The following is a 17,969-nucleotide window of genomic DNA, read 5'->3' as shown; positions in this document are numbered from 1 at the left end:
CTCAGTGGAGATCAGTACCTGCTCAGAATTCATATTTTATGAGATATGTACAGTATTTAACATCTGTAATTTAATAAATGCAAAACAGAAAGAATAGGCCTTCATATTATACATAATGATGTAGCTGGAGGCTCCCTCTAATAACTACAGTTAAGCTTACATTTCAGAAGACTGAACATTGTGCCAATATTTAGATTCATGTTGATTATGGGAGAAAAATTGCCTATTAACAATGACAAGGCAGAATTCTGAGAAGGCCTTCATCTACCTCTACCATCTAAATAATAGTTCTTTTGAGTCTAAGGTACGCAATATGTCATTAAACTTGTCTATCTCCATGGAAACATGCAAGTGATGCCACGTTCCAGATTTATGGAGAGTAAGAATGCTTTTTCAAAGTTGTTCAGCAATTAAAAAGTTGTAATTAAAATTGAATGAAAATGCAAGTAGGATAAGTTTAATGCCATACTGCCGAACATTTCAGTCAAAGTAATAGCATCTTAGTGGAGGCAAGCGCGTCGCAGATATCCCACCAGAAAAGTTAAACATTGCACCTTTAGGGGAAGTAGGCATAAACAGAGATCTACAGTGATGTTTAGATACCTGGATTAATTTATTCACATATTGACAAATTACAAAGATACAATGAGATGAACCAAAACATGGGTGAGTTTGAGCAGATGGTCAAGTGGACGGTGTTCTGGTTGCCACATCTTTGAGAGAAATTATGGCTGTGACCCAACAACCATGCACAAGAAAGGCACTTGCTTCTTCATTTGCTGTGCGTTTAGTCAACATACAGTAATACAGTACAATAACAGTAAAGATTCACAGTGAAGTTCATAAGACTTAAGATCAACATGAAATGAGGTATTTACTACTGTATTATTTTAAAATGGCTATTAGCTTCCATGCATTCACTGGACAATGACATGTGACATTAAAATGGCCCTTATCTTGAATGCATACATTTTGTTACTAAGGCGTGGTTTTACAATTACGTGTTTCACCCATTTCCACTGCATATAATTAAGATCTACCTGAGTTAAAATACTTGAATTCAAAATATTAAGTTGTATTGAATAGTGTAGACAAAGATCGTCATTAAACCCCAGCACCAGCAGCCTCCGATTGAATTCTGGAGGTTCAAATGATGTATGGCCTATCCATATACTGAGAATGAGAAAAAACTTGAAGGTCTATGTGTTTTCTATATGCAAGTTTAGGCACTGGCAACCTGGGTTCAGTTATAATTGTAGTATCTTTCTTTTTAAACTGTAAAAGCACAGGTTACAATACAGTTCCTTTAAATCTACTTGTAAGAAATAAGAAAAAAAATATTGTCAGTAAGTACAAACACAATCTCGACCCACCAACTAAACAACTTAAAATTCAAGTCATTTTAACTTGAGTAGAAATTCATTTTTGCCTTGAAGTTATGATCATGCATTTCAGTTAAAAACATGACAGGTTTAATCAAAATACCATATTTTTCAGACTATAAGTCACACTTTTTTTCTTGATTTCTTGATTTGGGTGGTCCTGCGACTTATATTCTGGTGTGACTTATATATTAAAATTTTCACACTGACAGCTGCGAGAGGGCACTCTAGACTTGTGTGTCAGTATCTTGTACTACTATTACTCCTGTACCACTGTCACTTGACTCTACTGCGCATGCCTCCTGTAGAAAAAGCCCGCTGTCCTGCTGCAAATAGTGAAATATGCAGCCGAAAATGGTAATCGAGCAGCAGAAAGAAAGTTTGGAGTGAGTGAGAAACTTGTGAGGGACTGGTGGAAAGCGGGGATGGAGAACACAGCTTCACGGCAACCGGACAGGTGCGCCATGTAACTTTCCTGGAAGTCACTGGATGAATTGACAAAGCCTGGACTTCAGTGACGACCGAAACCATCCTGTCAGGATTCAGAAAGGCGGGAAAAATTCTAACTGTAACTGATGCGGAGTCTGACGACAGCTACACAGAAGAGGAAGCGGCGCTCTGTTTACATCATGGATGGTTTATCTCTGGAGGTTGTGCAGAAGTGACACTGAGGATGAAGTATTCAATGGATTTAGTGATTTGGAGTGAGATTGTGAGTTTGGTAAACTTATGTTATACTGTTTATGCTATAATTATCTGAATAACTGTTAATACGTTACGTTAACATAATAATGCCTATTCAGCCTGTTCTCTGTTCTATTGTTCTTACTATAACTTGCCTTTCAAGATGAAATGTTGGTTCCTGGTTTTATAAAATACATTTCCCCCAAAAGTGCGACTTATAGTCTGGTGCAACATATATCTTTTTTCTTCTTCATTGCGCATTTTTTGGCCGGTGTGACTTATACTCCGGAGCGACTTATAGTCCGGAAAATACGGTAGGCACCTACTTGAAATGTAAAACAAATAACTGACAAGAGCTCTTAAAAGACTTTCTGAACATGTAGGCGTATTTCAGAGGTTGACCATGAAGTTGCTGGAAGAAATAGAACAGATTTGTGGAATGGAAAATGTCCCATCCAGTGTGGGGAGATGGAGAGTTGCATTGTTCCCTCTTGAGGCATGTGGTGGTCGGCTTTACATGTGCTCCGGATGGTTCTGCAAACAGCTTATGAACTCTGTGACTGGGTGGCCCTGATAACAGATCTTATACACCGCGTTAAATAGAGGGAACCTGGAGAGAGACAGTGAGAGAAGGAGGGGGGTCAGTGGGTACATTTACACAGCCAGGAAAAATCAGCATAATCACATTACCTAATAATTACATTCGATTGTTGTTGTGTGTGTTTACATGTCTAAATCTGATCAGCAAAAATACCTGGTGACATGTCAGTTAATCAGTGGAGTTTTAGATTGTTTAAACTGTTGTATTTGGAAGACAACGCATAATGGATTTTAAAATAACTCTTTAAATCGTAATTATTTCTCTCTTTAATTTTTGTCTCTGCCGCAGTTTTTCCTTGTCAGGACCTGCAGATGTGTGAACAATCAAAAGAATATCAGATTACACGTTAACTGATAATTGTTCAGATTTCAATAATCTGATAACTCCAGAAATCAGATAATGATCAGATTTTTTTTTTTTCAGTTATGAGTGCACTTGCTGTTCTGTAACTATCAATTAACAAAAGACTAAACTTTACAAAGGATGAGAGTAGAAATGACCTAGTTGTTACTGATTTATTTGCTCGTTATTATGTCCATTTATAGATTATGTTGGATTTTTACTCTTCTCAACAGCATGCTTAAAGGTTGTAGGGAGGATTTTTTTTGTTTCAAATTGTCAATGATAGCATTATAGAGGTGCAGTAGCCTTGTAATTATGATGACCAAAAAAAAGAGAATAAAAATTCATCAACTCTGGACGTGGTGGGGCTAAACATTTGCCAATAGACAACGACACTGCCTCGTTATCTGTTAGCTGACAGGCTGTCAATCAAACTCCCTACGTTTCTAGCGTAACTGACTTGCCTGCGCGCTGCCATTACATGGTTTACGTACGCCTGTCACGCAGTCCACAGACGCACAGACGCTGTTTACTCCACCAACTTAACGGTTCTTAGCGGCTTTTTTGACCTGTATCTTCCTCGCAGTTAGCACAAAGTTTGTTGCAATGGCAGACAAGAATCCAGGAGCAGTTAGCCACAAAAGAAAGTCCGTTTTTGAGGTCGCTGAAAGAAGAAGACAAGGGGAAAAGCAGCGAAGCCAAACTAAGGTGATTCTTGGAGATTCATTCCAGCGATGACGCGACTGAAGAAGACGAAGGGTCTAAAGACTGACACACTGGTCGCCAAATTACTCCTGGACAGGTAACTTCTGCTTATTATGAAAACGTACTTTATTTCCAAGAGCTAGACAAACGTTTTTCAGGACACGAATGCGATATCCTATGTCTGAAAACGTCATTTTCAAGGCAAAGAAAGAGTCCGCTTGCTGCTGCGTGTTGTAGTAGTAGCTAGTTCATTCGCACGGAATCTCCGCGCACCCTTCTCTGCACCCCTCTCTGCTCCTCTCCCCGCTGCCCGTTCCGCTCTTCCCCCTGCTCCTCACAGAATCTCCGCGCACGGAATCTCCGCGCACGGAATCTCCCGGAATCTCCGCGCACCGCTCCTCTCTCCTCTCCTCGCTCCCTGCTCCGCTCTTCTCCCTGCTCCTCACCTCTTCTCCGTGCACGAAATGTCCGCGCACCCCCTCCCCCCGCTCCTCACTTCTCCGCCTTGCCAACACTGTAGTTAGTTGTTTACAAGTCATGTGCAGCGCACTGGCTGTAAACAAACCTGTTTCTGGCGTAAGGAGGAGGCGGGAGGAGGCGTTTCTACGTAGGGAGCTGTAGGGGAGGGGGGGTGGTTTCACGCATGCGCAACATTTGAAAAAGGACAAACAGTTGCTGGATTTCTCGTTCCTTGGAAAATCCTCTATACAACCTTTAACTATTTGTATTATTTAATTAAGTGATTACGGTGATCAATTTACTAATGAAATAAATATGAACTCTCAAACTAGCGCTATACAAACAAAATAATAATGCTTAAGATGATTAGGGTGTTGTCTGTTTTCAGGTTTGGGAATCAAATAAAGGATATTGTCTTTAGCTGTGTTATCTTAGGTTTAGCCACTTCCTGCTCAGTTGCTTACTTGTCAACGAGGTTTTTGTGCTTCAAGATGAGGTACACTTCAGCGGCTGTGGCTGGTCCCTGCAGCTTCTGTCCATTCAGCATTTCTTTCTCCAGTTCTTCGATGGTCTAAAACACAAAACTCATTTTAGCAAAGAGCCAGTACAGTCTAGCCTGTTCATCAGCCAGTTTCACTTCGCAGAAACCATCTGACCTCGCAATGTTAGAATTCGTTCACTTGATGGTAGGCGGGTACTTTTTTTTATTTAACCAATCGCTGCTGTTTGGTCGTCACTGTTGGGCAAGCTACTTTAAAACTGTAATGTGTTATTTATTACTTATTACTGTCATTTCAAAGTAATTCGTTACATTACAATATTACTGCATTTAAAATGTAAGGCATTACATTACTATTGCATTACTTAAAGTTACTCTCACCAAAATAACTGCGAAAAAGCTGAACCTTTGAGCCGTATATGGACTGAACCAGGACTAAACAAGGTCTAAACCAGAACTAAACCAGAGCTGAACCAGGACTAAACCAGGACTATAACAGGACTAACCTCAGACTGATTCCAGGACTGAAGAGGAGGACTAAACCAGAACTGAACCAGGACTAAAACAGGACTCACTGTCAGGACGGGCTCGAAGGTGACCGCAGGAGAAAGGAGCGGCTCTGCTCCGCACCTCACGGAGGTAAGAGCGGCTGTCGCCCGATCGCTCTTTATAGACACCCTGCTGCGTGGGCTCACGGTCCTGATTTCAGCAACTATTTGCGGGTACAAGACCTGGTGCAAAACTCTGCTACAGCGCGTAACTTCTACCTTCCTTCAACGTGTCCAGAAGTCCAACTTTTTGTGCGATGGTTTGCATCGTCCTCTGCCTTTTGGGTGTGAGCGCAGGAGACTTTGTCGGTGCAGAACATTTCGTCGACGTTGTGGATTTTGTCGGAGAGAAAACTTGCAGACATACAGCACTTCAGAAGCACACTGCTAGAGATTGAACATTTATTTAAATTTGGCAGCTGAACATATTCTGTACTGTATTGTACAGTAGACAGGAGTCCCTTAGCCGATCAGGACACAGCGGGAGGAACGCAATACGTGTTCATACACTAAAAACAAAAGGCATGCAAAATTGCACAAAAAAAAATTCAAAAAATCAGCGAAACAGCGAGACCGCGAAAAGTGAATCGCGTTAGAGCGAGGGACGACTGTAAGCCAGGTCTAAACCAGAAGTGACCCAGGTCTAAACCAGGTCTAAACAGCGTAGAGTTCTGGGTCGGTCCTTTCACCCGTGGTTAACTGAAGGTCTATCCGGCCGCGTCTCCGGCGTTTCACCGCTGCTGATTTCACGGTGATTTTAGCGAATTTCTATGAAGAAAAAACCACCACTTCAATCCAGGTTAAAAAAGCATTGTAACACGCGTTACTCACATTTGTACCGAGTAAAATATTACAATTTTTCCCCTTGTAATGCCTTACATTACTGCGTTACAGCAAAAATCAACGCATTACTGTAATACATTACTTTTATAATACATTACTCCCAACACTGTTGGTCGTGACGTATGTAATGCACCGCTAACGGGGCTAACTGGTAAATTAAGATTTTCCCAAATCCCGTAGGAAGAAGGACAATAATGTCTTTCCCTTTGATAAAATTCATCCCTCTCTTTGTTCCAACTTTCAATCCTCGATTTCAGGAATCATTGACAACACAGAATGTATGGTTCTTCGCTGATTGACTGGTCCCCTAACTGGCACTTCTGGGGTTTTTGCGAACCGTCTAGTGTATTCCGATTCCTGACCTAGTCACTGGAGAGAAATGAAATTGAGTGGAGGCACTAGGTGGCGCCAGCCTGGCTAAGTACAGTCCCCAATGAGATTAAGAGTCTCAATGGGACTTTCCTGGTTAAATAAAGGTTAAATGATTGAATGAATAGGCCCCACTTGAACCCTGACCCTACTTAATAACCACACCTTGATATATCTTAATTAATACCCTATCTCTGAACTTATGAATTAAGTATTATTAATTCTCAGATCTGTAAAGCATTTGTTCATTATGATTTAGGTCAAATCCTGACATTACTGTTATTTCTAATATTTTATGATTTCACAATCATAGTTTTAGATAAAATGCCACCTATGCATGGCAAATGTTAGATGAGTTTTGATTCAGTTCCTAACCACAGTAATATGTGATAACACTAGCTGTAAGTAGTAGTATAAGTAGTGAAAGTAGTTATATTGGTAAATAAAGAGTTTTCAAACCTAAACCCTGCTCACAACTGGATTTTAAACAGAGCTGCTAAAACTGGGCAGTAACTGGACTAAAGACTTAAGACTTAAGGTGAGAGTGAGACGAGGAGGGGCGTAGTCTGGACATACGAGGAAGTGTGATTGGTCTAACAGATATCCACGCTTTAAACTTCACCCCTGCAGTCTGGTGTTTGTAATCCAAAACATCTGGCTGTAAGACAGTCTTATGTGATGTCACCAACTACTGGAAATTGCTGAGGCCCCTGAAGGCAGCACACACTTAGATTTAGATGTTTTTGACCACTACTTTGTACAAAAAAGTGACATGGTAAAAGTAGATAATGCTATTAAAACACCATACACATAATGAAAAAGAAAAAGTGGACCTAGTGTTCAGTTCCACTTTAAAGCCACCACACCTCCATAGCACATAGAAATAAAGATGCAGATGGAGTGCGCATGATATAATGATACATGATATAAAACCTCACCTTCCCTGTCTTGACAAATGCCTCTGCCACTTTCCGGTTGCGCCCTCCGTAGCACGTGGTGATGAGGTCGGCCACTCCGCAGCTCTCCAGGAATGTTGCTGAGGAGACGGGCCCTGCAGTGCAGAAGATTCGGGCAAACGCGATCATCTCCATCAGCCCCAACCGAATCACCGCTGCCTTTGTGTTATCACCAAAGCCCAGACCGTCACAGAAACCAGCTCCGACTGCTACGATGTTCTGAGGATGGAGAGAAAAGTGGCAAATATAACACGATGAAAACTGAATAGATGGAATGACTTTATGAAGATATATTATGTATTATAGATCATGTTATAACAGTGTTCCAGTACACGTGATATATTTTAGCCCAACATGTATGACCCGATGTCTGAATGTCTTGAATAATGCAAGTAAGTACAGAACAGTAGGCAGAGAGAGGTGGTAGGTGAAAACAGGAATTTTCAGAGGAACACTCAAACATGCATGAATCGAAATACAACTTTAAGTGAACCAGTGATGAGGAAACACTGTCATAACACAACACTTTAAGTAAGAAATGTACCTTCAAGGCTCCACAGATTTCCACCACGTCGTATTCTTCAACAACTGTAACCCGGAAGTTGTTGGTTTGCATGAGCTCCTTCAGCAGCACCCCGTGGTTTTTATTCTTACATCCTGAAAAAAAAGTTTAAGTCATTAACATCTTTAATATCAAAACAGGCCAGACTCTGGACCCCCACTGCGAAATTAAATTGAAAGGAGTAATGACTTTATGTAAAAAAAACATGTTCAATCAAGTTTAACAGTTCTTATTTTGAATACTTATTGTGTTATTGGACCTAATTTCACTAGTATACTCCTTTCAATTAAAGAGGGGTATTACACTGGTATGGGGTATTAATTGGTGGCACATAACTTATATCACTATGCTCTTGTCTCTCTGCTGCTCGCTGTTCTGTAAGGGGTGGGCTGGAGCGCTGCAGAGAGCGCTGCAGAGAGCGCTGCAGAGAGCGCTGCAGAGAGCGCTGCAGAGATGCATTCAGAAAACCACTTCAAGCATTTTTTTGATGAGGGAAAGTTATGAAAAGCTGCTTTTGCATTATAAAATAATATGAATATACTAATACACTGCCATAGTGCCCACGTGGAGAGCGGCCAGCTGAAGTGGCTCAGGGATCTGTTCCAGATGCCTCCTGGACACTGGATGGTGTTCTTGGCAAGTCCCACTGGAAGGAGACCCTGGGGAAGGCCCAGGACACACTAGCAGGATTATATCTCTGGCCTGAGAGCACCCTGTGGACCTACCGGAGGAGCTGGAGAAAGTCTGGGGTGAGTGAAGTCTGGGAATCTCAGCTTTGACTGCTGACCCCATGACCCAGCCCCGGATAAGTGGAAGAAAATGGACAGGCTATAGTTGTTTATTATATCTTGATATCATCTTGCAACCTCCAGTTCACGGCCCCTGTTTTCTGAACCACTGCTTCATAACAACCTCAAAGCACTTCTCACAGTGACAGTTTGTTGATTAAGCTTGAGGTCATGCTTAATCCCCTACATCCGCTATCTCCCCTATAATGCCCTATCTCTACAAAAGGGCGTCACCATTTTATGGTTACGCAACTCTAAAAGCTATAAACTGTATGTGTACCAGAAAGTATATCTAACTTTACTTTATGACTAGAATAGAATTTTAATCATACTGACATCCAGTTCTTTCAGCTTGTCAATGATCAGCTCAGGTCTTTGTGATCTTGAGGTCTACAGCCAGTGCTCTGTCAATAAAAGTGTGTGGCTTGGAGCAGAGTTCAGCCCTGAGTTTGAATTTGACACATTTGTTAATGACACCTGAGTCTTATGTTATGACTGAAAGCCATATTTATGCTTTAAAAAATCTAATCTAACATCCACCAGCGACTACAGGTGGAAATTAGCTCTAGTGCTACAACCTGGCACAGTGCATCTCGTCTGTTGAGGTTAATGTATATTGTGCACTGTCTATGTCTCATAAAGAAAATAAAAATCATCAAAATAAGTAAAAAAAAAAAAACAGCTCTTTGCCATATCACTCTGCCCTATTTTACCTTTACAGGGTGAAGCAAAATAAGTGTCTTGCCCAAGGACCTGTCAAACATATGTAGTGGGCAACCCAATAAACTTGAAGCACCACTGTCAGTCCATTTAAACTAATAAACTTGCTACAATGGATACATGTTGAAAAGATTTAGCTGGTCAACTCTCTACTGAATCATACTATCTCTTGTTTTTGAATCTCTGTTTTTTTTATTGTTTTTTTTTATTTTTTTATTCTAAGACAGGTTTGTCTCTCCACAGGCCTGACATGTAACTTGCTCTGGTGGCGTTACCTACTTGTTTCTGTAATGGTACTAGATTATGGTACTAGATTATCATACCACCACCACCACCATAAATTAATCACCATAGAGTCAAGAAGGTGGCGGACCATCCATAAGCACAGAGCACCTTTAAGCCCATAAATATTATTGATCAATTTATGAACACAAATAACCTTAGTTGGTCAAAGTGCTGTACTGTCAGAATAGGGATAAAATAAATAAATATAGCTAAATAAAACAAAAGAGAAATAAAAGCCATCTAGTGATATACACAACACCATTTACTAACCAATAGTGGTCTCACAGAACTTCTCATCTGCGACTTCATTGGCGATGTTGGCCCCCATGAGGACACTCATGGTAATGCCCAGTTTCTCCTGAATCACGTCAGAAATCAGTTTGAGTCCATCAGGCCCCTCATCCACTCCCTGCACAAACAAACAGCAGTATCACATTAGAGCTCAGGGGTCGGTCTGGGGCCAAAGTCCAACCTGCACCGGGGCCTAAGGCTTACTGTGTAGTCCTGCTTATATAACACGATATGAGGGGGTTACTTTTACCTTTTGAAATTAATCTTCTTCTTGGAGTACGATAGTATTCAGACTGCATAGTTTTTACTCCTAAATCAGTAATATTTAGTTTGAATAACGGTGCTATTCAGTAAACCTTTTTGGTTACCCTTCCCTTGTTACTGTGAGTGTACAGTCTAATAACTGATTAACTTTTATATTAACAATATTAAATGATGTAATCATTAATACTTCTTACACTGTTCCTTCAGGTATAATTTAGGTATTTCATTTTGTGGACTATCTAGACAGATTTGTACATTATTTAAAGTTTTGTCCTTACAATTAAATAAACTTCAAATTTCAAGAGAGATATGACTGAACCTTGATTAGAGAAATCCCCAGAGCTTCAGTCTTGATCTTGCCCTTCATTGTCTCGCAGACTTTTCCAATGAACTGGTGAGGAATGACAAAAATCAAAATGTCTGCATCTTTGGAGGCGTCCACCAGGTCTGGGACAGCAAGCTACAAAAGAGTAAAGCTGTAATAAATTAATCAATATTCAGGTACATAAAATACAAAATTAAGAGTCAAATTTGTAAACAATAGGCTATAACTTCTTAAACTTTTAACATCAAGTATCTTCTAGTATGTAGATACGTTTAATATTATTATTGTAATATTATATTATATTTTAACATCCATTTTGCTGGCTTTGCAGAACTCTTTTTTTTCTCATTACATGTAACTGACCAAGACTTAACTATTTCTTGTTCGAGCCAAATTATATAAACACATAGAAACAAAATCTCACAAGAGAATTTTTCACATATTTAAACAATATTGTTCATATTATATTATTATATTATAATTGTATCTTGATGATGATTTTAAATTTTTGGCTAATCCTTTTTAATGATTTACATGATTTATGGCAACATCTGTCTTGCAGGATCATGTGGAATAAGATTTGGCCTCATCCCTCACCCAAGCAGTTCAAAAAAAGGTCTAAAGCCTGAAACCCTTGAACTGCATGATTTTTCTCATCTTATAAAATGTGTGGGTGTCAAAATTAAAACCACAAATTCCTAATTAAAGACAGATAAAAACAGAAGTGAAAGTGGCAACGTCAAACTATGAGCACGCCAAAGACTCCTGACAGGGCTATTCATGGACTTCCTCAACATTTTGAGTACCTTTTCATAAAAGTTTTTCAAAAGATATATTTTGATTTTAAATAGTTAATAGCTATGGCAACAGTCCAAGTTTTTATCATTCTGGATCTATGGATTACTAAAAAGTCTGCATACAATAAAATGTGATTTTAATATCTAGTATCTAGTTGTGATACTGGTTTTAGTATTGATTAGTGTCTGATTTGCAATACCTTTGACAACATGAGTCCTTACCACATTCTCTGGGAGCTTATGTCCAGGCAGGTACTTCACATTCACATGCTCAGTGTTGATGATTTCAGTCAGCTTTCGTCCATCCACCATCTCCTCAAACACCCACATTTTCACTGTGTTGTCAAAGTTTGGGTTCTGGGCGGCATTGGCACCTACTATTTTGGCAATTGCAGAACCCCTGTAAAACGAATGGTAAAACATCAAACTGACTACTGCATTTCAATGTAAAAAGAAAACACTGACAACATTTAGTTAAGCTTGATTAATGCAAATGAGGTGGTCATGTGAAAAGGCTTAAACTATCTTGACTACAGGGAGCTTATTTACTCATTGATAAGGATCATTGTTCTAGCCTCAATAAAAGGCTACCAGTAGACAAAAGCCTGCAGCAAAACACACAATTTATATTAGCTACCCCATTTAAAAGAGCGAATACATGTGTAATTAAACAACAAAGAAGTTAACTATAGGACTGCACATGAAAGCATAAAAGGTGCACTAACTTTTACAAACCAACTTTTCTCGTGGAGGATCTGCCACTTGCCTATCCCCATGGAGATGGTATTGCTTTGCCTTAATATTCCACAGTATGGCATTAAACATCTATAGAGACAACCATGTGACACATATTTTGTAATCAATACCTGTAACTAGGGATGTAACAATAACTGAAATATTGTCATATCGTATCGTCAGAGTTCTCACAATAATATCGTGGATCATCACAATATATCGAATTACAAGTCTCTTTGCTTAAATTAGGAGTTATGGTGCAGAAATAGTTAAAATAAAAAGACAAAGAGAACTGCATAGACCATGATCCTTTGCTACATTTTAGTGTAGACTACAAGAAGAAAAGACAGTTCTGAGCACTTTTAAATCTTGTCAAGGCCAAAAATATTGCAAAAAATATTGTATCACGAGCTGTATATCTTGAAAATATTGTACCGAGAGATTTGGATATTGTTACATCCCTAATCATGAGCCTCCTCACCATATCGTGAGCTTTCCCATGACATCGCAATAAATATCGTACTGTGAGGTACATACCGTTATAATATCATATCGTGGGACTTGGATATCGTTACACCCATACCTGTAACCTTAAAATCAAGATAATTTTAATGCCACACTGTGAAACGGTCAAGCAATATCATCTCCACAGAGACAAACACCTGGACCCACCATCAGAAAAGTGAATGAAATTAAACTTTAAATGTTTTTTAATTTTATGAATTTGATCTTTTAATAGGCCTGTACATCCACTGCATTCCAAGCAGCCTACACTGGACTACTGAACTTGATGAGGCAATGTGAATCTACATTTACTATGAGACTGGACTCGATGTTCTTGTAATTGTCAGCACATTCAGGCAAAAGGGCTGGTTTCATTTTAAAGCTTGTAAAGTTAGCTCATCACATGTGGATATTTACGTTGAGAAAGGCTACGTCACCGCTGCAACTTACGACGCAAGTACAGCTCATCAAAACAAGCGGCTTTCTCATAAACCACTACCTCTCAGGAAAAAGTGACGAACTGATCTATGTGTAAATAAAAATAAGGTACGGCTATAGTCCAGGTCTGTTCAATGCAATAGAGCGGCTGTTACAGTGTCCTTATAGGCCATTTGAACATGGACCCACTCATGCTAGTTGGTTAGCCATGCGCTGCTGTCTTGTGCTGATCATGGTGCCACTGGATTCTATGTAAATAAGCAGGTTCAGGCTATGATACTATGTCTTTACAAACACCTGTACATGCATAATAACGCTTTTACTTGCCAGTTTCCGGAGCCCACGACGCAGACTTTCTTTGGAGCTGCCATGCTGAGGAGGGAGCGCGGAGGGGTCCAGGGATACGGGGAGCCGCAGTGGAGTTATGCAATGAACTACACGGAGAGACGAGAGCGTAGCACCCAGATCCCCAACACCGAGCACCCAGCTCTTATTGGACTCTGAGAGGGGGACCTGACCCGCCCACCGCCGCTAACGCAGTCATTCATCCACTCAGCCAGAGGTAAGTACAGGAGGTTTAGTGGGACAGAGGTCTCGCCGTGCAAAGTCTGCGCGCACACGGCTTCCCCCACTCACTGCGCCTAGTGTGGACATGCATAAACTATGGACTTTATGGGGATAGACTAGTGTGTTCTAGTCGAATGTGTGTATGCAATGTAACTTGATACTTGTTCTTCTTGATTTTCCTGCATGTTCATCTCAGTCTGTCACCTTTTCCACCTGTAGATAATCCTTTTCCATTCCTGACACGTAAAAATAAGAAAGTAGGTTATATTTACAAAGAAACTTTTTACTTATGTTTAGTGGCGGATCTTTAAAGCATGTGACCCCGTGCCCCGTGTCAAAGTCACGTTCAATATATTTCTCTTCATGTTTGTAAAATCGAAATGTAACAATCTATAGTATCATTCTTTTTATTTTTAGTAATTTTTGTATTAACTTGTAAGCAGTATGACTTTGTATTGTGTGTTTACATGTAGGCTGTTATGATACCAATGAATAGTCAAGTATTTTTTAAAGTATATATTTTTATTCTACCCAAAATTTCATCTCAAATTTCAATTTTATACACATTTCTATGACTACTATGCATTGATTTCTATTGTATTGAATGGTGCCACTGCAAAAAATATTTCTTGTAATTAAAATGAACAATGAGTTGTACACATTTCTCTGTATTGTTTTCAACTGTGAATACAATACAGAGAAATGTGACACAGACGTGAAAAAGATTTATTAAAACAATGACACTGGTTTGAAAATTAGTTTTATGACTGTTGTTTGACCTGTTCTAACCAAACCCAATGCAAAACATGTTGAAATGAGCTTTTTACTACTAACCTGCATACCCTGTGTGTCTACTGCTTCATGTGCTTGACTCATAGCCCTAATGTATTTAGGAATGTTTAACTTCAGCTGCAATTCTCCTTATCCTATTCCTATGCAGCTTTTACAGATATATGATATGACCTTATAATACTTCATATCCATTTCCACACTTTTACTAGCGTACAAGTTGAGGTGGTCACCCTAAAAAGCCTTTGATTAATATATATTACATTGCAGAGTCATGAGCACGTGAAAGTCAGTCTATGAGGTAGGACATGGTCAGGATTGTGGGACCAGGGAGGAAACAAAACTGCACTTCTGCAACACGGTCTGCAGACTCTGACAAAATTCAGCTTACATAACAAAAAAGTAGGTCTAACTTTTTTTAAGCAACTCCTTTTGGCCTGTATATATTTCACCTATATAATAACACTGCATGATATAGATATATAGGTCTACCTATATATCTAAGAACTAACAGTGTTTTCCATTAATAGGGGAGAATACTGTATGCATACTCTTCTCTGCCATAGTCGTACATTGGCACCACAAAATCATACTTTGTTGTCCATTGTATCATCATAAACATTTAAAATTATACTAGGCCAAGAGGACTGCTTAAAGATTAACTATAGGCAATAAGCGGCGTTTATTCTCCACAACTGATATGAGATAAAAATGACTAAAATTAAACTGATATGTACCATAGTCTCCACAGAAACAATGCAACAATATCTCAATAGCAATAAAAATAGAGGCTCACAGCATAGGCTAAAACAGCATGTAAAGTTTTATTCAAACAATTGTTGTATTTTGTAGACATTTCCATATACCACAGAATTGCTTTGCCATCTGTCATACTGATTTGCACTGGTTTTGGAGGAACTCATGCAGTAAAAAAACACACAGACTATTAAGCATTGGATTTTACTTAGCATAAAATAAAAATTAGTAGCCTATTTTGATAAATTAGCTGTACTGACTGACTTCACATATGTAAAGAAAGAATCTACTCAAAACTATTTAACACAATAGTACAACATTGGACACGCCAGGCAGATATCATAACCTTTCATTGCATTTTTAACATATTTACACTAAATTACAGTTTGTGATGGTTGTGCTTGATTGTAAAACACAAAATGGAAATGAGATAAGCAAAAAAACAACCAAAAAGCAGATTCCCACTGAAGGACAGGTCAAGCGGTCAAGGCTAAATTTAGGTTTTGAGTCATTCATAAACTTCAAGATTTGAAGATGCACTATGTAACATTTCAGGTGCAGGGTCTGCTACTTGCTTGTCGCCATGGAGATGTTATTGCTCGGAATGTTCCACAGTATGGCCCTGAACTTATCTATTTCTGTGGAAACAAGCAGAGGTTGTCACCACCAGGCCAAAGGTCAATTCAGCAACAAAACAAGTGCAAATGAATAAATGCAATACTGTTTAAAGCCATATTGTTTAACATTCCTGCCAGTTAAAGCAATAACATCTCCATCGAAACAAGCACTGATTGTAAATTTTGATCATTACCAAAGTGATGTAATATTGGATGCAGCAAAACGAGGTAGAAGATCTTAGGAAAAGGAAAGTTTTAAATTTAAAATGTGTTATAGGCATGAACAAAATAAGTAAAAAACAGTAAACACATTTATTTAAGTTGAAAACATGTCATGCTAACATAACTGTAATGGTAAAAAAAAAAATAAAAAATAAAAAATTCTAAAACAATATTATATCTTGAATGGTAGATGGAGACCATGCATTCATCCTGCCCTTTTGTTACGTTTTTCAGATCTCCGTCACAGCTCATAGCAGAACCAGGGACAGTCCATATGAAATACCACAGTGTTTTGCCCCAGACAAGGTCCCTTTTCACTGTTATAAAGCTCACAGTCATAAACAGCTGTTCTCGGAGCCGCACATACACAGTGGGGGCGGAGCCTAGAGGGGCGTGACCTAGTGAAAGTTGGTCACGTGACACTTAACGTCGTCCAGACTCAGCACAGTGCCCTGGTCACTGCTGGAGCTGTGCTTGTGCTTCTTATCAGAGCATTGACACAGTTTGTACTTTAGGACCTGCAAGTCAAAACACACAAGGATATGTCTCAGCAGAATGGTAATTTTTAACTGTAGTGACATCTAAGGACAGATTCACATTAAAATACATTCAAATACATGCGCATACAAATACACAAATATATCAACAAAAAACTGACAGTACTTTGATGCACTTTTAAAAAAATATATATATATATAATCTTTTCACTGTGAAGCACATTTTGACTATATCTGTGGAAATCACTACATAAGTAAAGGTTACTTATTTACACTTACTTCTGTTTAAATACTATATGCAGGCCTGTATTGTTCACTTGAGGTGCAGATTAAAAATTGATCAATCAATGAAACAAAATAACTTTCATTGTAAGGGGGAAACAAAAAGGTAAACATGATAATTGATAGAAAAAGAAAAAAAATACTTTGCTAATGTGCATAATGTATTTGTAATAATGTAAGTTCAATGACATTGTTATAATATGGCTAGATTTAACATTTTTGGGTATTTTTTTTAGATATTTCTTATGAAAATACTATGTAATCAAAAGGAAAACTGACTCCCCCATCTCATAGTATAGCATCTTTATATCCAAAAAAATGATTGATTGCAGATTTTCAGATGGGACAAACTGGGCAACAATAAACTCATATAACATTATTCTTAAATGTTTGACCTATTTATTGTAAGTCCATGATGCAGTCTAATACTACATTCATAGATTTCAAAAAAGTAATTAATAATTTAAATTTATGTTTATTAAGGACATCACAATTGCATTAGACAAGCCAGATGCATTGCTTTGAGTGACTGTCCATATAAAAATACAAACTACACGCATAAAAACAGAGAATACAAGACACATAAATTACATACAGAAAAAATATATACAGTACATTTTCAGTGGATGCAGTTTTGATTGGAAACATACAACAATTTTAATTTCCTTTTAAATTTGTTGTAGTTGGTTTCCAATTTTAAATTAGCTGGTAAACCGTTCCACAGACTAGCCCCTTTAAAAGAGAACGAGGACTGACCAAGAGCCGTCCTGTACCTAGGAACAACACAATTACCACTAGTAGCACCTCTTGTGTTTGCTCTGTGTGACCATTTTATGGTCCTGGCAAATTCTGAGTGTAATGGTGTATCGCAGTTAAGACACTAAAATAATTTAAGATTATTAAAATTGATAAAATTTTCAAAGTTAAAAAGTTGATGTTTCTTTGTAATTTCACAGTGGTGCCAGTTTTTGGGCTTTTTGTCAAGGATCTTAAGGGTCAGTTTGTATAATGAACAAAGCGGTTTCAATGTAGTTGAGGAGGCCTGGGACCATGAGGTGATACAATAAGATCGATGAGAGAAGATCATTGCGTTCATGAATAGTTTAGAAGTGTGGAGAGATAGATCTTTACGTATGAAATGA

At 38.6% G+C, this 17,969-nt stretch overlaps 2 protein-coding genes across 2 annotated transcripts in view; both read right to left on the bottom strand.

Annotated features, from left to right (window-relative positions):
- Positions 1 to 594: 594 nt before the first annotated feature.
- LOC110164767 (glycerol-3-phosphate dehydrogenase [NAD(+)], cytoplasmic) lies at positions 595 to 13,649 on the bottom strand. Its single transcript, XM_020929883.2, has 8 exons — positions 13,425 to 13,649; positions 11,643 to 11,820; positions 10,618 to 10,758; positions 10,014 to 10,152; positions 7,933 to 8,045; positions 7,371 to 7,607; positions 4,638 to 4,744; positions 595 to 2,676 (listed from the first exon to the last, which is right to left on the bottom strand). Exons 1-8 carry the CDS (start codon positions 13,466 to 13,468, stop codon positions 2,580 to 2,582), a joined length of 1,056 nt encoding a protein of 351 aa, XP_020785542.1. The 5' UTR covers positions 13,469 to 13,649; the 3' UTR covers positions 595 to 2,579.
- Positions 13,650 to 16,269: 2,620 nt separating this feature from the next.
- Positions 16,270 to 17,969, bottom strand: part of LOC110164765 (acid-sensing ion channel 1-like) — a 98,960-nt gene continuing 97,260 nt past the window's right edge. Inside the window, exon 10 of the mRNA XM_055166454.1 lies at positions 16,270 to 16,566. Within this exon, the coding sequence (XP_055022429.1) occupies positions 16,447 to 16,566 (120 nt within the window). The 3' untranslated portion in view covers positions 16,270 to 16,446. The remainder of the gene's footprint in view (positions 16,567 to 17,969) is intronic.

This window comes from Boleophthalmus pectinirostris, unplaced genomic scaffold (genome assembly GCF_026225935.1).
Source record: "Boleophthalmus pectinirostris isolate CB_2022bp ecotype Guang Dong unplaced genomic scaffold, ASM2622593v1 HiC_scaffold_8, whole genome shotgun sequence".
Classification (NCBI taxonomy): domain Eukaryota; kingdom Metazoa; phylum Chordata; class Actinopteri; order Gobiiformes; family Gobiidae; genus Boleophthalmus; species Boleophthalmus pectinirostris.
Note: the sequence above shows the minus strand (reverse complement) of the source record. Positions and strands in the feature narration are given on the sequence as shown.